We start from the raw sequence: 21,516 nt of genomic DNA, 5'->3' as shown, positions 1-21,516 counted from the left end.
TATGGAATGGTTGAGTTAGAAGCTATACATTTACAATATTTCACTTTGCAAGTAAATGTAATTCTTAATAAAGATTGGCTCCAGAATCATCCTTCACCAACTGACTTTTTGGATTGTAACAACCAGCAACATTCTATGATCCAAATTGGGCTTCAAAGTTCTCCTATTGGAATGGCTGGGTGCAGATACAAGAATAGCCAATGAACCAGTCAGATGCCTCTGACATGCGCTCACAGGCACAATGCATTTGTCCCTCTTATTGAACTCCAAGGCACTTATGCCAGTGGAACGGGCCTCCAACCATTTTAGAATCAATGTGCTGTGTGTGTTTCAATCATTGCTCTTTGCTGTCAATGGGAGGTATAGCTCTTGCAGTTTACAACCTTACCATTTTGAACTTCTGTAGTTCAACATTTGAAAATTTGTTATAGAATGAATTAATTCGTGAATGAATTTTTATTACAATCTTGCCAGGAATTGTATTAAAGGAGTTTGGAAGTGGATTCAATGGTCTCAGGCAGAGTTTAGGTCCTAGATATACAGGTTACACATCTGTACTTATGGCCCACAGGAATGAGGAAGAATAAAATAAGCAGTTGTTAAGCTTTTTTATTCCATTTTCACAGTGGGAATTTTGATGTGAGCTATGATGAAAACTTTGCACTTTAATGGTGTTGATGGAATAATCATTAACTCTGTTCAGTTGCCAAAGACTTTTTTTCCTTCTTTATACCCATGGGGGACTGTTCCATTTATTTAATCAATACTGATTATACTTGCGTTTTACGGATCAGCTTTTTCAGCACGCTACATTTGATATAATGATTACACCAACCACCCAACGACAATCATATCCCCACTCACCCTTATGATCAGGCTGTGTATATCTTAGGTTGCATAGCTGCAGTTAGAAAATAATTATCTCATTTAATAATTAAATTTGACATTTTGATAATTTGGCCAAGAGCAAACACGAGTGTGTTCAGAACCACTGAATCTAAAGTGGCTTCTGCTGTTATACTTCCTTTCAAGTGCTGGCTTAATGTATGTCGTATTTGCTGAAGATGATCTCATAATACAACATGCATCATAATGAGACAATCTTTCTACCTGTTTACCAGCTTGAGTTTGACGCTTTGCGACAGTCGACAATGAGCTGCTAAGTAGCTATGCTGTGTAAGTGACTGGCAGCTCAGACTCAGAACACCATAGCGCATCCATCCATCAACACACTGGTGGCACCATGTATGTCTTCACATGGGCAGCGGTAGTTTGAGTTTTGGTGCAAATTAAAGTTCCCATTGTTTTACGCTTGTATAACCTACCTGCCATGACCAAGACAGTGTCTCACAGTGCATCTCATTCGCATTGACAAATTAGGTATCAACAAGGCATAACAGTGAGCCCAGCCCAGTGGAAATGCTTTAGGAACAGTGAAAACGCGTTGGAATAAATAGGTGCATAGTTAAGTTTCAAAAGAGACAGTTCTACAGACGATGATTCAGCCAGTTTAATTTATTTCTTTAAAATGCCAACTGTGTTAGATTCTAATAATTGGTCTCTGTTATTCAGCCTTTAAATAGGTCAAGAGGGAGAAAAAAATACTTCATGGCATCAGCTAGTACAGGTGTTTAATTGCTTCAGGAGCTAGACTCTTCCACCAAATGGGATTGTGCTTTAAACACAAAAGAGCCAGAGTTGCCTTGCTGACAAAAACATGCAACAGAAAAAAGATTATGAGCTAAATTTTGAAGTGCATCCTCCATGTGTATCACACAAATCAGACAAAATTAATATCATGTTTCCTATTATTTTTTTCCCTTATTTCTGAGGCTAAGTTTCATCATAAGTGGAAATGTGACAGTCTCAGGATTCTCACTAGAAGAATCAAGAGAAGTTAGAAGAAATCTTTTTTATTTAAAGGCCTTCGATCACATTTGTAAGTCTTCTTTGGACCTTTGCCAGCACTGCTATTTCTTTTCACAATTTGGAGAACAAAATTATGCGGAGTACTTTTAAATGTTGTCTAACCAATGTTCTATGCAAATTTAACGTAACTCCTCTGCTTTTTAATTCTATTGCTCTAGCAATGAGCCACAGTGCTTTGCTTCCATTTTTTATGATCTTGTTTACCTACATTGCTACGTTTAATGATTTTGTGAAACTGTACCCTAAAGATCCCCTTGTTCCTCTATCCCATTTAGGCTTTTTGTTTTCCAAGGAGTGGGCTCCTTATTCCTCCTACCCAAATGCAACTCACATGTAGCTTTATTGTAATTTGACATTTACACATCTGTACTGAATTAACATATTTTGTCCCGGTCTTGTGGAAAAAAACATGGATTTCTTACAAGCATTGACAGGAGAAACAATTTTGTACCTGTCTTCATAGTACATTAAGAAGTCTCACAACACCAGGTTAAAGTCCAGCAGATTTATTTGGTAGCACAAGCCACATGCTTTTAGAGTGCTGCTCCTTCATCAGGTGAGTGCAAGTTCTGTTCACAAACAGTGCATATAAAGACACTAATTCAATTTACAAAATAATGGTTGGAACGCAAGCCTTTACAGGTAATGAAGTCTTCAAGGTGCAGACAATGTGAGTGGAGAGAGGGTTAAGCACAGGTTAAAGAGATGTGTTTTGTCTCCAGCCAGGACAGTTAGTGAGATTTTGCAAGCCCAGGCAGGTTGTGGGGGTTACAGATAGTGTGCCATGAACCCAAGATCCCGGTTGAGGCCGTCCTCATTTGTGCAGAACTTGGCTGTCAGTTTCTGCTCAGCGTTTCTGCGTTGTCATGTGTCGTGAAGCCTACCTTGGAAAATGCTTACCCGAAGGTCAGAGGCTGAATGCCCATGACCGCTGAAATGTTCCCCAATAGGAAGAAAACACTCCTGCCTGGTGATTGTCAAGCAGTGTTCATTCGTGTCATAGCAGCTGCATGGTCTCCCCAATGTACTAAGCCTTGGGACATCCTTTCCTGCAGCGTATCAGGTAGAAAACGTTGACCGAGTTGCAAGAATATATATCGTGCACCTGGTGGATGGTGTTCTGATATGAGATGATGGCATCTGTGTCGACGATCTTGCATGTCTTGCAGAGGTTGCTGTGGCAGGGTTATGTGGTGTCATGGTCACTGTTCTCCTGAAGGCTGGGTAGTTTGCTGCGGACAATGATCTGTTTGAGGTTGTGCAGTTGTTTGAAAGCTAAAGTGGGGGTTTGGGGATGGCCTTGGCAAGATGTTTGTCTTCATCAATGACATGTTGAAGGCTCCGGAGAAGATGACGTAGCTTCTCCGTTCTGGGGAAGTACTGGACGACGAAGGGTACTCTGTCCGCTGTGTCCCATGTTAGTATTCTGAGGAGGTTGGTGTGATTTTTTTTTTACTGTGGCACGTCTGAACTGTCGATCGATGAGTCGAGTGCCATATCCTGTTCTTATGAGGGCAACTTTCAGCGTCTGAAGGTGTCTGTTGTGATCCTCCTCATCTGAGCAGATCTCTGCTCAGATCAGGAGGATCACAACAGACACCTTCAGACGCTGAAAGTTGCCCTCACAGCCACTTATACCCCTCTATTCTCCGTTTGTTCATGTGCCTATCAAGATGTTTTAAATGTGGCGAACGTAACTGCCTCGACCATCTTACTTGGCAATGCATTCCAGGCCCCACCATCCTCTGTGTAAAAAGCTTCCCCCGCACATCTCCAGTGAACCTGTTCCGCGCCCCGCCCCCCCCACCTTGAACCTGTGCCCCCTTGTAATTGTCATTTCTATCCTGGAAAAAAGCTTCCAAATGTTCACCCTATTTATATCACTCATAATTTTACAATCTTCTATCAGGTTATCCTTCAGCCTCCATCTTTCCAGGGGGCGTAATCTCAGTTTGTTCAAACTCTCCTCATAGCTAATATCCTCCATATCAGGCAACATCCTGGTAAACCTTTTCTGTACTCTCTCCAGAAGCGACCCCAGAGATAGTGGATGCACTAGTTTTGATCTTCCTGAATTCTTCAGATTCTAAAATAGTTTGCAATTATGATCTTGCTATTCACAAAAAGAGGAGAAAACATCAGAAGAAGGCAATTATCAATATGATTGGGCAGAGTGTACATGGATTAGGAAAGAGAAATCATATTTGACAAATATGTTAGTTTTTAGGATTGTAACTAGCAGGATAGATAAGAGGGAACAAGAAAATGAATTGTATTTCAATCCTCAAAAATCATTCAGTAATGTGCTACATAAGGGATTATTAGACAAAATTATGGATGATGTGATTGGGATATTATATTAACATGCATTAGGCAATGGATAGAAAGCAGAGCAATAATAACATTCTCAGGTTAGCAGATTGTAACCTGGCTGCCACAAGGATGGCTGCTTGGGTTTCCGCTATTTACAATCTATATCATTGGCTTAGAAGAAGGAACTGAGTGCTATGCATCTAAGTTTGCTGAAGATACAAGGTTAGGTGGGAAAATAAGCTGTGAATGGGACTAAAAGAGGCTGCAAAGGAATATGAACAAATTAAATGATTGGACAAGTACATGGCAGAAGGAATATAATGTGGAGCTATCCACTTTGATAGGAAAAATAAAAAGAGCAGAATATTTTCAATATTGAGAGCCTGGGAAACGGTATCCAGAGGGACCTTGCTGTCCTCGCATTTATATAAATTATTGAAACGTAACGTGTAGGTGCATCAAGCAATTTTGGAAAGCAAATGGTGGGCTGAATTTTAATCTGGGCACAGAGCTGCATTTTGGTGCGCTAATAGCAGCACTGTCTTTTGGAGGAAATTCGATTTTCCTCCCTGTCACCAAGCCTGTACCATTTTCCTTTCCGTGAATCAGGAAGGCCTTCCATGCAAAATGCATTCCCAACCTCGCTGAGGTCAGATTCCCCGAAATGGGGGATGAAAATCGGATTTCTTCCTGCACACATTTTGTGTCTGGTGGTGTTGGATTAAGGATGCCCATTAAAACGTTTGTGAGCTCCTGAAGAAATCGGAAAGCCTGCTGAGTTAGCAACATTCTGAAAGGTAAGTGCAGAATGTTGTTGCATCCTTCAAATGTTGCTATTAGGTACGGTGTTGCACTGTAGATGTGTTTTGTAAGGATAGGGATTTGTGCTTTAAAGATAAGTTGACCTTTACATTGGCCAACGTTGTGTAATAGTTCACATGCGTTACAGTAATTTTCCAATGCCAAATGCACAATATTGCAGTGAAAAATGTAAAAAGATGTCCTCTGCAATAATGTTTTTATGCTCTGATTTAATTGGACCATCAGATCAGGCCATTTTAAAAAAAATCTGTTCTGAAGGGACACAGAAATGACCTGTACCTATACCTCTCCATTGACAGGCACTCTCTTTTGAAATGGAACTGGACACCTGTTTTGTCAGTGGAGTTGGAAGCCTTTATTATGATAGTTGTTCTATTAAGAATGATTGGCTGGGTTTCAAAATTTCAGCAAGTGGTCTTAGAATGATTGAAACTTTTACAGGTCTTTATCAGCAGAATCTGTCTTTGATGTGGTTTCTTGTTTATTTACAAATTTAACAAGCACTTAAAGGATTGCATGTTCTTTTTTTCCCTTGGGTTTTTTTCTGTATACGATACTTTGTTTGCACTCAGGTTTTTCTTTTTATCGTTTTAGAAGTTTAATGTTTTTCCAATGATTTTGAAATAATTCCCACTATTATTGCATGGTGCACACAGGACATCCTGAGGAATGTCCATGGTGCACACTGGGTGAGTGGCTATGGAGGAAACATTGAGGGGAGGGGACGAGGAGTAGCATGGATGATCTGAGGGGAAATGGAGGATAAATAAGGGCATAGCGAGGCATGGGTGATCTGAAGGTACCCGGACCGGTATGGGAGTGGATGGGGTCTGAGGTTTAGGGGCCTTAATTGACGCTGGGAGTTGCATTGGAATATCAAGATGGGCCTTCTAACTGGTCCTCCTCCACATTCTCAAACCTCATGCATTCTATAGCGGCTCACAAATACACTGTGAACATGAACCAAAGATAAAAATTATGTGTGCATACTCACATGGTGGTCAGAATTGTAGTTTGCAAGCTGCAAAAGTGTTCAGGTTGGGTTTTAATGGTCTCAGATGAAGATTTGGCCCAGCAATTTAATACAGAGGGATTGGAGTATACATGTAAAGATGCCTTACTGAGAATAAAATTAGCTTGGTAACACCACATCTGGTTAACTGTATACAGCTTTGATCTCATCATGGGAATGCTGTACTTGTTTGAAAGGAGGTGTACTGAAGGTTCACTAGACTGATTCCTGAATGAGGAGATTGTTGGGGAGAGATTGAGTACACCAGGTCAGTATTCCTTAAATTGTAGAAGAAGTAATCTCATTGAGACATACAAAATCCTTAAGTGACCTGATGCTGGGAGGATGTCTCTCCTGTCTGGAGATGGATCATAGTCTTTAAATAGAAGATCATTATTTAGGACTAAATTAGGAGAAATTTCTTCACTCAAAGAGTAATGGATCTTTGAAATGTTGTTTCTTAGAGCACTGTGGATGTTTAGTCCTTGAGTATATTCAAAGCAGAGATTGATAGATACTTGGATACCAAGGCAATCAAATTATATATGAATACTGTGGTAAGGTGGAGTTGAAAGACAAGGTCAGTCTTGATCTTATTGAATTACAGAGCAAGCTCAAAGGGCTGAATGGTCTATTCCTGTCCATATGTTACTTGTTATAAGTTAGCACTTGCTGCTAACGCAAATTATATATGGTGTGATGGAATAATCTCGAATTGCCTGGGTGAGTGCAACTCAAACAACACTATCCAAAACAAAGCAGTCTCCTTGATTGGCACTCCATTTGCCATCATAAACATTCATTCACTCCACCAGTGCATATTGGCAGCAACTTCTCAAGGCTCCTTTGACAGTACGTTCTAAACCTGTGATCTCTTGAAAGACAAGGGCAGCAGATGCAAGGCAATGCTACCACCTGCAAAGTCTCCCCTCCAAATCACAGGAATACCATCCAGACTTAGATCCCTTTACTGTTACTGTGTAAATTGTGGAACTCCCTCCTAACCTTGGAGAAGATGCACCAACACCAAACGGATCTTTGTGGTTCAGGAAGGCCTTTTCAACAAAGCTACATTTTATGTCTGAATTAAAACAAATTAAACCCACAATCAATTGAATGTCAACACATGCGATAGATGGATATCTGCTCTCCGACTCTGCCTATCACATCTTTTGGTTGATAGGAACTGTGCAAGAGTGGGCTGTTTGGATGTGCACTTCAATTTTCAGGTTTTACTTCAAGGGTCATGCTGAAATTGAGACCTCTCCATGAAGCATGCATGCATCTGTACATTGTTATCCAGCCATGGTATTAATCAGCAACAGGCTCCTAACTATATTACTGCAAATAGTTTTGAGATGTTATCATATGAAAACACTGCACAAAGGTGAATGAGAACATCCAGATTGTAAAATGGTTCCAATAAGCTTTCTTTATCAAATTACAAACACTCAGAATTATGAGCTGATCATTTATTATCTAGGTTGGAACTTTTTATGATTGTCAGTTTGTCGTTATATTCACAGCGAATGGAAAATATATAAATTTCAAGATAAATGCTGCGTTCTATAGAGTCTACAAACAGGATTAATAGTTACACACAGGATATAAATAGGTTACAAAAATCTGGATTGTGCAAAACAGCATCAGATATATATGATGAAAATAAGGGTCCAATCTATCATCATATTGAATATTGACCATAAGAATAGCAAGTTTCCCTCTTCATTATCATGGAATTATAGAACAATCAATTTTAAAAGATTGTTAATGAACTAATGAAATTGTTTTCTCTTATCTGTAGCAGGCTGAAAATTCTGAATAACTGGTAATAAGTGAGAAATCCTTTCTGTTTGAAATCTGATTTGCACATCCATTCTATACATGAAGATCTGAGGTGGGCTTCTCACTCTGTGTGCACAAATCCTACAGGAAGGACACGGTCCTCTTCCTTCCACTGTACAAAAATACAAACTACTTTCGTCTGTGTGCTAAGTTTAGAACCCACTGGACCAGCCGAGGATTTTACTACCAGTGGATGGCATCAGTTAAAAAATATTAAAGTAAAATCAAAAATAAATACAAGCGAGTATAGTGAGTGGTATTTAATAATGATTGACCTTTACTGTTCATGAGAACTAACTTCTGCAGACGATTAACATTGTCCTTTTTGGTGTGTCAGTGATTTTATCACTAATTTACAGCAGGAGACTGGAAGAATAATACAGATATTGAACAGCAAAGTAGTGATGGTGTAATAGTACTGACAACAGTGCATTTCAAGTGGAAAATAATTTAATAAAGTTTGTAGACATATACATCATGAGATTACAAGACTACAATAGCTTAGATTTTAATTTTACTCTTGGTGATTTAGTCTGCTGCTTGGAAAACAATACTTTCTTATGATTGGGGAGAGTAAATGGATTGTCTCTCTTGCCTAATGGATCCAAGTAAATATGTATAGATACTTGGGTAGACTGAGTAGTACAGTGACACTATTACCAAATATAGGACTTATTGTGTTGCCTAAAAAAAAGATTTAGCAAGGTTCAAATGTGGAACACAAAGTTTTCAAAGATTGATTCAAAGACCATTAGTAGAACTCCTTAAATGAACACTTAGTTTTGGATTTCAATTAAAAAATAGTATTTTTTTCTGTATAAATAAAAAAAACTCTAACTCACTATTCCAGGTTTCTATATCGCACTAACCCATGTAAAAATTAAGAATCCTGCAATAAGCAGAAAAGATTTTGTGTGATCTATCATTTTAATGATCCCTTCTTTTCTTTGTCAACTACATTAGAAACACTCCAAGCAGGTAGATTGGTTAAAGGGTCGCAAAGCATTTCATAGTTGACTCCATGTCAACCTGTCTAGTGAATAAACATACTGCATGGTACATTACTGAGTTAAACAGACCAGGACAGTTTGAAATTTGGTTCAATTGGGAGGGGGTGGCGCAAGTGCCTATCAGCTTTGAGACAATTTTATGAACCTTTTTGGTAGCAGCCTAGACTTCCTTTGAAGGTCCACCAGTTTGTTTACGTCACTTGTAGATGGAAATCCTATAAGTTGTACGTCTGGCCCTGTTAAGTGTTCAGAGTAAACTCTGTTCCAGTTAGGGTCCCAAAGCAATGTGTTAGCCCTTAGCTTATTCAAAAGACCTGACACTCATCTCAACAACTGCCAGTGGCACATCTATAGGGTGTATACCAAGGTGGAGATTAGTTCCCTAAATTAGACTTCTGTTTCCATATCCCATTCAGATAATGAGTGATTTTACCCCATTCTACATCTGCTGGAACCTATGCAAATCAAAGGGATCATTACTCAAAGAGAAATTAGGAAATAAATCAATTTAAAAAATGCACTGCTAAATTGGCCATTGAGCTACAATTTTAATGTGTGTAACTGCTCTATTGATGGAATGTGAATGTCAATAGACAAGAAACGTCAGAGGCAGGCTATAAGATGGGCTCCCATTCACTCTCCACATCTTTCACTCTTCATATTCTAGGTAATGGTCTGCTTATTTCTCTTGCCCTTTTCTATCTGAACTATCAGGTCATTTGATTTGAGTCCAGTTTCCTTAATTTCTGCTGTTTGGAAAGATCGTCAATTCGACTATGTTTTGGAATATCACAACAAAGATTTAAAAAAAATCTTCTTAAAACTGCTTCAGTGGCTGAACAGGTAAGAATGTCCTGTGGCCAGGCTCAGTCTAGACTCCCATGCTGCAGATTTCTAATCGAAGCTCCAGTTGGCAGCAAGAGGCTTAGGCTTTCTCAAGTTCCCTGTGCTGCTGAAGGTTCTCCTCATTGGCCGGAGTGAGCTGTAGGCAATAAAAACAAATGCAAATTAAGTCAGATTTTTTTTCACTAACAACATGTGGGAAAGCAATTAATTTTTGTACGCTTACTTTTTTTCAGATCACTGGCGAGTCACCAGGAGGCTCCTCTAGGTAAGGTGGATGATACATGACATAATACTCCTATCATTATAAAACAATTACTGTGCTGCTGAGGTTACAGCTGAATGTAATGTGGCCTGGCCTTTAAAGTCACATCTCCCAACTGCTATCTACGCTTTGTGTCCTGAGATCAATTAGAGGTTAATCGCGTGGTGAAAGTGCTTGCAGGTTAGGATTTACTTGTAAATTTATGGATCCAGGTGGGAGGAAAATTTATTTTGTATTCTTGCTACTTTGAAATATGATGTGTGAAGTCTGTGTCTCGTTTAAAAAATGTCTTGGCATTTGTTTAAAAAAATGATTGGAATCAAATAAATCATTGCTACTATTGTCTGTAGTTAATACATATCAGATCTTCTGTAATAAATTAGTCTATGAATTTATTCTCAGCAGATGATGCATTGGAAAGTGAAGAAATGTGATGCAGGTGAAATATTTCCACTGTGTAGTGGGTGTTGTGAAATCATACACAGTTTTCAGAAACACGTTTTTATCGTCATGTTGTACTGAAAGAATGATGTTGAGATAAAGGTTTTTGAAAACTGTGTGCCATGTTACATGCTGCATTTATAATACATGAATAATAATTATATTCTGAGAAGCAGGGCAGATGCAAAATGGTCAGCTTAGGAGGTGCTAGCAAACGTTGGGTTCCAGGTAAGAAGGAAAACTTGGAACTTTGAACTACAGATGTTTAATCCTGGCAGGAATGCAGCATAATGAGTGGGTACTTGTTTGCACGTGGAGTAAGGAGACTGACAGGCAGCTAAAAATAGATACTCAGTGGCCATTGTCATGGACTCATTGGAATGGTTCCCGTTGCAAGGTAAATGGATTGATTTCCTGGGAAGAGGTACAGTAATTAGGGCAGAGAAGAAAGAACAGGGGAGGAACTCCCAATCCTATTGATCACAGGAAACCTATTTAGAAAATTATGCATCTGCACTTACTGTGGTCACTTCTGGCTTTGGATCGGATGCTGAGATCTTTGCTCAGTCTGAAGTAAAAATAGCAGCTGAGTACCGAAAAGGTAACAAAGAGGGTTGATAAGGGCAACACAGTTGATGTTAAGTACTCAGACTTCCAAAAGGCCTTTAATAAAGTGCCACATAACTGCTTTTTTAGCAAAGTTAGCACAAAATGGAATAAAGGGGACAGTAGCAGCATGGTTACAAAATTGGCTGATTTTATGACCTCCACCAGCATATTTGCAGTGGGAGGGTTTGTGAGTTGACAGGTAGTGGTCTACCCATCATCTGCTATCTGCCCCATTTTACAGGAAGAGGAGGAGGTTCGTGCAGCTCATGTGCCTCATTCTGCCCCTGCTGCTATTTTACTCATGGCATGGGGAGGTCCAGGCCTCGTGGCTGGCCTGATAACCTTTACTGGATCTGGTGTTGGGAAGAAGGGGCAACTTCCTTTGGAGGCTCCCTTGGGCCCATCAGTAGCATGCATGCCCTCTCCTCACCCTCCACTCCCAAGGTCATCTCCCTTTAATGCTCTCCTTATCACCTTATCCCACTCCCTCCCTACCTCCTGCCCCTCAAACCTGGCTTCCTATCTCCTACATCCTCTCACACTGGGGGTCTGCCTGCCAGCCGTTCCCTGCTGATACCTCGAACTTAATTTCAATCTGGCTTCAATAAACACCTCTTTATCAGGTTCTGGCTGTAGTCCCAGGGCAGGTGTGGTTATCATTTGAACCTGGCATTGCTGAAGCCACAGAGCTGCAGTCCAATCAGCTCATTAAGGCAGGACTTATCCTAGATGGGGACATAAATCTTTCCCTGAGCCAATTAATGCCCTGCACGCTGCCCCCTCCCACCCTGCAAAATATAGAGTGGCTGTAAGGCAGCTGGCTTTTTCATGGTGGGGCTCCTGAGTCCAGCCCACAGAGTAATTATGAACAGTTGTTTTTTTGGGCTGGAGGAAAGTATGTAGTGGGGTACAGGCTATTGCTGATGTATATTAATGACTTGGGTGTACAGGACATTTTCAAAATTTGCAGATGACAAAAAGCTTGGAGGTATTGTGAACTATGAGGAGGATCATGTTAAACCTCAAGAGAACATAGGCAGGATTGTGGATGGGCAGACATGTGGCAGACAAAATTTAACACAGAGAAGTATGAAGTGCTTCATTTGATAGAACCAGGAAAGGCAATATAAAATAAAGGGGGCAATTCTAAAAGGGAGACCAAGGGCAACATCAACCCCTTTACCTCCTCCCTGCTAACAATCTAAGAGCCTAAACACTCTTTTTAGGTGAAGCAGCAGTAGACCTCCTTCATTCTGGTCTATTGTATTCACTGCTCCTGATGCGGTCTACTCTACATCAGAGAGACTACATCAGAGGCTGGATGACTGCTCTAAAGAAACAACCAGAACCCAGACCTTTCTGGTGCTTGCTATTTCAACACACCAACTCATGCCCATTTGGCCTGTTGCAATGTTCTAGCAAACCCCAATGCAAACTGGACGAACAGCACCTCACCTTCCGATTAGGTATTTTACAGCCTTACAGACCAAACATTGAGTTCACTAACTTCAGAGCATGAACTTTCTCCTCCACCATCACCCCATTCCCATCTATTTTGTTTCATTTTATCTTTTTTATGATTTCATATCCTATTATATTGTTTAAAAAAATTTCTTGCATTGTCTTTTTAAATCTCACTTTGCATCTTGTTCTCTCTCCCCTGCTCTTCACTCCTGCACCCCTCACTCCCCACACCCCACTAGGGCTATTTATTGCATTTCCTAGGCTGTCTTTTGACACCCAGCTTAGCTTTGTTCTGCCATTTACACATCCTGATCTCTTAAAGGGCTGCTATTAGCACCATTCTCAGCCTTCATCACCACCATTTAGAATTCCTTTAGTTTTTTTGCCTATGACATCCCTGTCAATTACCTTCTCCCTGCTCCATCCTTCCAATATAAATCTCATCCTATTTTCCTTGTCTTCAGCTCTGTCGAAGGGACATCCAAACTCGAAACATTGGCTCTATTCTCAATCCACAGATGTTATCAGATCTGCTGAGATTTTCCAGCATTTTCTGTTTTTGTTGTATATAGCTTTAAATGTTTGAAAAAACTATAATAAAATGACTGGCCTTTGTGGAACAACCAAAATCAAGGATACTTATTTTTGACTATGTATCACATTAGCCTGAGCCCCAATAACTCTGTCATTAGCAGACTAAAACCTAAATTCTAAGCTTCTGTTAGGAATCTTATTCTTGAACTACCAGAATTGTGCTGTTTCTATTCTGTGCATTTGACATCAGTTTGCTTTTTAGATTCAAACCCAACACAAATATGCAGTGCAAAATGGGCACGTACATTTCCATCACCATCTCTAACACTGATATGTACAGAATGGAGCGCAAGGTCAGTTTAAGGTGAAAGCAAATCAAAACTAGTGTCCCTAATTTGTTGTTTCCTTCTTGATTCTGTGGTGTATGGTTGGTTTAAAGATCAAGATGTATAAATGCATGAATGTAATTAGAAGGGAACAGTGGTTTAAATGTGTATGGTCTTTCTTTGTTATTGGGCTTGTCACTGTAGAGAGAGTTGCTGTAAAAGTATACCCCATACGAAAATGAAATGAATATTGTTTCCTTCATGCCTAAATCATGATGACAATCTCCGAAGACAAAACCAATTGCACAAGTTGCATCTGAAAGGAGGTGTTGCATTCTAACACAAGCTTTCTTCTCGTTTTGATATTGTGCCATGAAGAACTGAAAAAATAAAGTATTTCCATGACACATCTTCCACATAAATAAAAATGAACACAAATACTCAGATGAAGCACAATCATATTGTACTGAAAGTGCTATATTCCATATGCTATGACAATTTTTTTTAAAAGGCCTTGGGATTTGTTTGCACAATTTGGCACAAAATAGAGTGATTTGCACCAGTGTTCGTTACAGGTAAGTGATGTTTTATTGCTTCTGGATATGTTTGATGTAAATTATGAAAAGCAATTGCAAGTAAGAAGAGTGCTATTAACTAAGACAGATTTGTTTAACAGCTTGCTTAAGTGCTTGTCATTATAATGTATGCAGACGTTTGATATTAAAGTGCTCAATATGGTGAAAGCATCTTTTGTTGAGTATAAAATAGACAGCATAGATAAGTCATCAATTCTAAAATGTGAACACTTTTGGAGGTGGTATAATTGTAGTAATATTCAAATGAAACATTTGGAAAATGTGATTTTTCTGAGAGATCCAATTTTTTTTTCATGGTTCATGATCATCAAAGTGATGGTGAACTGGTTTTGTACTTGCTGATGGAATTGAATACTCTCAGGTTAATCATGACATGAAGATGTCACAGCACGAATCTCCGTCCATTGGACCGACAATGTAACTGACCCAAAGGTCTAAAGAAAATCCCCATGAGACTGATAGCAACGGGCGGAATTTTCCCACCTTTTGGCAGAGTGGCATAGTGAGCAGGAAAAACAGGCATGGCAGCTATTGTTTGGCTCAGCTAAAAACAAAAATGAAGGGGTTGGTCCCAAAATGTCATGCTGGCACCAGCAATTTAGGTTTTTAAAGGTTGGTACCCAGGCATGACCCTCTACCACCCCGAAACAAAACAATATTTGAGAAAACTGAGGCCACATGAACAAACCTTGAGACATAAATTGGGGCCTAAAGTGCACATGTAATTTTACATTTGTCCAGGTTGTACAGTGTCATCAATTGGCAACACTGAGTTACAATGTTTATTTGCTGCCAGATAGAAGAAAACAGTATTCTATGTGTGCATAGTTAAACATATTTAGAGAAAAGAGTGGGTTTCTTATTGACTTCTTTTTTGACATTAGAAACTTGAAGTCTTTAAACTAACATTAAATTTTAGAAAGAATATATGTCAAGAGGGACAACAAGAATAAATTATACATCAGGAATAAACTGTCATGATTTTTGACTTGCGCTAGATGTTTACTCAGGTTCAGTGTCACTCATAACCCCTGTTAAATAAGCATCATGCACCCTAAGACTGTGTCTTTCAGCACCAAAAAAGTCTATCTAAATGATAGCATGACATAGGGTAATAACATAGATCCCTGTTGCATATACATTCTAGTGGAATATTGCATGGACTCTGTTGTTTAGATGGAAGGAGGACTGAAAGTATTTTTTTGAGAAGGAAACAATGCTGTGAGTTGGCTTTAGATCAGACACATTCTGGAATGTCACTCAGCTGGATTAGCCCATGAATCAATTAAAGAATTTGAATGCACTCTCAAGACCCGTCAAATATGTAGAAGCATTCTCTCTTCTTGTGTTCAATGTGGTTATTTGCCCAATTAGACCTGATTATTACAGATGTGATGATTTAACCATTTCCTAAAACAACTTGTTCATATTCTGCAGAACTCTTATTTCTTATTAAATATCTCCCCATGTGATTCTTTTGTGGATCAAAATTACGCCAGCAATGACATTCTGCTGCTTATTGCAATGAACTCTAAATGCTAGTTATATTTTGAATCATAATCAGCACCTCTAAGGGTTAGTGTAATAACCAAATAGGGTACATTGTATCAGGATCCAAGCCCACTTTGAATTTTCTGTAACTGAATCCTTAATGGTGCTGTAATTACCATTTCCCTTGACAAAATGTTATGCCTGCCTACAGCTTTCTTTTTCTGGCATCAAAATAGAAGCTTCTGATGATACTCTTACAGATATCTAAGGAAAAGGTGAGCTTACACCAGTCATTCCAATGCAGTTTAATAACAATGTTCACAGCAATACAATGGTACCCTTATTATAATGCTCTCTTGCTGGCTTCTCAACATGAGAGTCAACACTGCGGAGAGGCTCTGATAGCTTGGAGTTTTATTGTACCTCATCAAGATTTGTGAGGAATCATTAAACAAACTGCAGCCTTAGTCATAAAATATTTAGGCAACCTGTATTCAATTTCAAGTATCAGTAGAGTAGCACTGCACAGTTAGAGAAAGACTGGTAATAATGGTCAGTGGGTTTTTGGCTCACATGGCTGTAATTATATTGAGCTCCTTTGTAACTGTGTGTGATGTTCTTAATAGTAACCAACTGTCAACTTTAGTCTGTACTGAGACAGCAAACCTTGTTCAGGTTACATATGAAATCTAGAATAAAGTTTCTTAAAAAAAACCTCTAATTTAAAATCTAAGATGCACATGTCAGAGGCAAAAAAAAACTTTTGGAAGAAACTTAGGCTACTGATTTAAACACAAAATGTAGTCCAGGATTTTCCAGTCCCCGCCCATAGTTCCCACAAAATTGAATCCAAAGAAATTAGGAAAATATTGCAAAGTAAAGAATCTACTCGTTGCTGCTTTATGTTCTTACTAAATGGTAGATAATATCATTGCCAAATGATAACATAGATCCTTGTTGCATATACATTCTAATGGAATATTGCATGGACTCTGTTGTTTATATGGGATGAGGACTGTATCAATGAAGCAAGTGTGCTTAGCAGCCCATCAAAGAGGGGAACTTTTATCCTCATATCCAACCATTTTAAACAAAAATACACATCATTGTGGAAAAACTGAAATTTAGGCACCACTTACTGAAACAAATTTGGCATAGTATTTCCATCATTAATAGCATTTGTTTGAAATTTGTTTGAAACATAAGTTTGAAATCCCAGTTACCCCCTCTGCAAATAAAGCCCACAAGATTCCACGATTTTAATCAAACAAAATAAACTTGACAAAGTCAGAAAAGTTACATAATTTATAATAGCTATTTTGTAATCTAGGATGGAGGTCTTGTGGCACAGTGATGGCGTCCCCACTCTGGGTCAAAAGTTCCTGGTTCAAGTCTCATCTTAGGACTTGATGACCATGAAAGATGTGTGCATTAAATGACCAAACAGGTTGATTATCAGCCTGTATATTTTTCCAATATGCCAATGGCATGAGTTAAAGAGTAGTGTAGTTTCCTGGTCAACTGTACTATAGAGGGCAACAATAAACCACTGTAGTACACTGGCAAGCATAACTAGGGACCAATCCAATGGAAGACCATGGATGCCAATATCCTGTTAGGGCACAGTGCATGAAGGAGGAGGGGAATCTTATATATTAACATTCAGAACTAACATGAGATAACTATGTAAAACAGGCAAACTGTGGTCACATAAACATTACTGCATATTAAACGGCAGATGTAATCAAGAATGATCCTACAGGTTTCTTAACACAGTGTCAGGTTACTCTGAATCACAAAATCTCCTTCAAACTCTGTCTCCCTCACAAAGGATTTTAACTCCACACGTCCAAAGATGTTGGGAAACATTCTCTTACTTAGCCCACAACAGGTATTCTCTAATCCTGCTGCGGTGAATAGAATTTTGGCTAAGAACCAAATTCTCCTTTCTCGCTGGCTGTGGTGGCAAAGAATAAGAGCTTAGAGAATTCTGGCCATTTTGACTCTGAATTCCTTCAAAGGCCACTCCAACTCAGACTGCCTCCATGGCTGCTCTCTACTCATGGTTCAATCTCTCCTTCAATTAACAGCTCGCCGCCAACTCTTTTGCAGACTGCTAGTTTTGCTAAACTGGCACTGTCATTGGGTTTCTTCAAACTCCAGCCTCCTGGCTGCATTGAGTTATAAATGGCTCCTAGGGCTTCTTCTGAACCTTAACACCTGCAACCTTCTGCCACCTTCTCAACTCCTCAGGATCTCTGAGTCCCAAATGTCTGGAGCCTGCTAACAGCTGGCTTCACTATGAGCTGCAAATTACATGAGGTTCAAACTGCAACCAACCCCTTCTCCTAACAAACATAGGAAAATTGAAACCTGAGAACTTTTTTTAAAACTCCCCCCATCTCCATGAGGACATTGCCCTTAAAGTTTCATTGAATGCTTTTAAACTAATTTAGTTGCAGCTCCGAAGACAAAACATCTCTCTGGACTTCACTTCTTTGTAGGCAGTGTTGCCATCACATTGCCATCATGTCACTAGTTCTTCAGCAAAGTAAACCCACCCACTGTTTTCTGGTTCCATCTCTTCTATTCTGATTCCATTAAACAATCACAACCTTCTGAATTGCTATTTAATTTTAAGTTTTCCAGCAATCTCTAAAATCCAGCATTTTAGTTACATTATCAACACTAAAGCAATCTTCCCAGAACTAAATACCTGCAAAATAATCCCATGGACCATGAACTAGATATTTGTCACAACACACTAAAACAATTAAAGAGTAGGGATACGGGGGTAAGAAAGTAAGAAGGCAGTCTTGATTCTTGTGCCATGCTGAATATTACATTGATGTTGTTGTATTGTATGAAAATCAATTGATAATCTAACTCTCTTTACTAAATAGGCCAATTTGGTAGCATGAGTTTAGACAATCCCCACTGCCCAATCAGGCGTCCTCTACCGAAGTCATATAATTACCACAACACAAGGTGCAAGGTTTGTACCATTTCTCTGTGATTCCAGGTGGGGCTGATACAACTGGCCTGCAGTAGTTGATGATAAATGGTTGTAGGTTAGGACTGACAGTTCCTTTTGCTTGAGGACAGTGCTTAATAAACTGAAATGCTTTCTTAATGACTTTGCTACTTCCAGCAAGCCTCTCGAACTATTAGACCACGGGCATTCCTTGCTTTTGTGATTTTGAAGTTTTTAAAAACATTTTTTAAAAGGTATTCATTTAGAATCAGCAAAGTCTATGCAAACTTGGAAGAAATAACTTTTTATGTAGTACAGTGTCTCCTCATTTTAAAAAAGGTTTGAAAATTAAAAAAAAATTACATTTAATAAAATTGTACCACATCGTTGTATAATTTTTAAAAATTCTTAACTTTTGCTGTAGCAATTAGATTGACAACATGGTGGCACACTGCGCCAAGGACCTGGATTTGATTCCCGGCTTGGGTCACTGTCTGAGTGGAGTCTGCACTTTCTCTCCGTGTCTGCATGGGTTTCCTACCAGTGCTCTGACTTCCACCCGTGGTCCGAAAGACGTGCTGGTTAGGAGCATTGGCTATGTTAAAATTCTCCCTCAGTGTAGCTGAACAGGCGCCAGAGTGTGGCGACTAGGGGATTTTCACAGTACCTTCATTGTAGTGTTAATATATGCCTACTTGTGACAAATAAATAAATAAACTTAACTTAGATTGTTGATGGTTCCCATGATGAGTTGGCTATATATTTTTAAGAAGTACCAGTTTCTTGGTCCCAGGTGTGATGTATTTGATATTCAGGGATAGATGGAGGATACCAACTGTGGTACTGTCACCACCATACTTAGCATGACAACCACTTATAAAGGCGAAGTTGGGCTAATCACTTGGCCGCAAAATCCAATTAGAAAGACACCACTCGTATGACATTTGGCCAATTCTACGAGTATTTACCCGAGCTTATCAATTTAACTGGCTCTACTGATTTCACCAAAGTCAGGAGTTCAAACAGTTTCTTAAAACAAGATTACTTGTTTGAGGAACTTCTGCATGCAATGATTAGGGACAGCACGGTGGTGCAGTGCTCTGGTGCTGCCTCACAGTGTCAGGGACCCGTTTTGATTCTTGGCTTGGGTCACTGTCTGTGTGGATCTGCATGTTCTCCCTGTATCTGAGTGGGTTTCCTCTGGGTGCTCTGGTTTCCTCCCACAGTCTGAAAGATACGCTGGTTAGGTGCATTGGCCATGCTAAATTCTCTCTCAGTGTACCTGAACAGACACTGGTGTGTGGCAACTAGTGGATTTTCACAGTAACTTCATTGCCGTGTTAATGTAAGCCTATTTGTGACACTAATAAATTAACTTTAACAATTAGGGCAAGGAATTGTGAAGTGAGATTTGCTGCTTTCTTCTTTAATATGTTGGTTCTTCTTAAATATGTTGGCTACTTACCTTTTTGGTTTTACCATCTATCATGTATAGCCATAAGCAGTGGGAACTGTTTTATTTTGAACAGTAATCATAACCATATCTAGAGAGATATACTGACAAAACAGAAAGTGAGAGTTGAAAAAAGAAGAACACAGGAGGTTATAAATGCCATTTGATGATATCAGGAGAGGTGGAAAGCTGAACTGCAGTAAGAGAAGGGCAGAATGGAGGCATTCAGTAAAAATAGTTGGGTGAATACAAAGAACAACCCAGCACGGGAAACAGGCCCTTCGGCCCAACAAGCCCGCACCGCTGCATCACCCTACACCTATTCTACCCTGCATGTCTACGAATAGAACCCCTGACTTAGCCAGATTCAGGGGAGAATAGTGTCAATTTGGTAAAACCAATCAGCCTAAGAGCACATCTTTGGGGTGTGGGAGGAAACCGGAGTGCCCGGAGGAAACCCACGCATCCACAGGGAGAATGCACAAACTCCCACAGACACAGGCCCAAATCCATGTATCTGCACAGCTAGCAGTGCTAGTCACCGAGCTGTTGCGGCGCCTGTCTACTGGTCCAGGATCAAGCACACACACCGACACGAAGTACTAGGCCACTCCTGGAACCTCCAAGAGTAGCCCACGCACGACCCACCGTGTGCATGCCCCTCGTTTGACACGAGGTGGACCTCCACCTGCGGAATAAAAGACAAAAACGTTAATCACAAGCCTGCCTTTCCGGTGTCTCCCGAGGTTCTAACCCTTATTTAATAACCCCTACCATAACCCTCCATCCTCGTTTCACTCATGTGCCTATCTAACTGAACCTTAAACGAGTCCAACGTTCCCGCCTCCACCACCCTACTCGGTAGCGCGTTCCATACCCCCACAACTCTCTGCGTAAAGAACCTTCCTCTCATATCCAAATTATATCTCTCCCCCCTCACCCTTAAATCATGTCCTCTTGTATTTGTAACCAATCTAGGGAGCAGTCTCTCACTATTGACTCTGTCTATTCCCTTCAGTATCTTATATACCTCTATCATGTCCCCCCTCAATCTCCGTCTTTCCAAGGAGAACAGTCCCAGTTTCTCCAACCTTTCCTCGTAACCCAGCCCCTCCATGCCAGGCAACATCCTGGTAAACCTCCTCTGCACCCTTTCCAGAGCCTCCACGTCCTTCCGGTGGTAAGGTGACCAGAACTAGACGCAGTACTCCAAATGCGGTCTAACCAACGTTCTATACAACTGAAGCATTAGACGGCAGCTTTTAAACTCTATACCCCTTCCTATAAAGGCTAGCATTCCATAAGCCTTCCTGACAACATTCTCCACTTGTGTCGCAAACTTCATGGATTTGTGAACCTGCACTCCCAGGTCCCTCTGTGTTTCTATACTCCTAATTTGTCTACCTTTAATCACATAACTCCTCTCTACATTATTCCTTCCAAAATGCATCACCTCGCATTTGTCAGGATTAAATTCCATCTGCCACCTATCTGGCCAATGCACCAACCTATCTATATCCTGTTGTATCACCTCACAATCCACTTCGGTACCTGCCAACCCTGCCATCTTGGTGTCATCAGCAAACTTG

General features: G+C 39.9%; 1 protein-coding gene across 5 annotated transcripts in view; it reads right to left on the bottom strand.

Annotated features, from left to right (window-relative positions):
- Positions 1 to 7,990: 7,990 nt before the first annotated feature.
- LOC145341822 (uncharacterized) overlaps positions 7,991 to 21,516 on the bottom strand; it is a 707,529-nt gene continuing 694,003 nt past the window's right edge. For all 5 annotated transcript variants that reach the window (XM_080186786.1, XM_080186791.1, XM_080186787.1 and 2 more), the window contains one exon: positions 7,991 to 9,913. In XM_080186786.1, coding sequence (XP_080042912.1) covers positions 9,826 to 9,913 — 88 coding nt within the window. In that variant the 3' untranslated portion in view covers positions 7,991 to 9,825. The remainder of the gene's footprint in view (positions 9,914 to 21,516) is intronic.

Source organism: Carcharhinus amblyrhynchos, chromosome 4 (assembly GCF_965287045.1).
Source record: "Carcharhinus amblyrhynchos chromosome 4, sCarAmb.v2.hapA, whole genome shotgun sequence".
Taxonomy (NCBI): Eukaryota; Metazoa; Chordata; class Chondrichthyes; order Carcharhiniformes; family Carcharhinidae; genus Carcharhinus; species Carcharhinus amblyrhynchos.
Note: the sequence above shows the minus strand (reverse complement) of the source record. Positions and strands in the feature narration are given on the sequence as shown.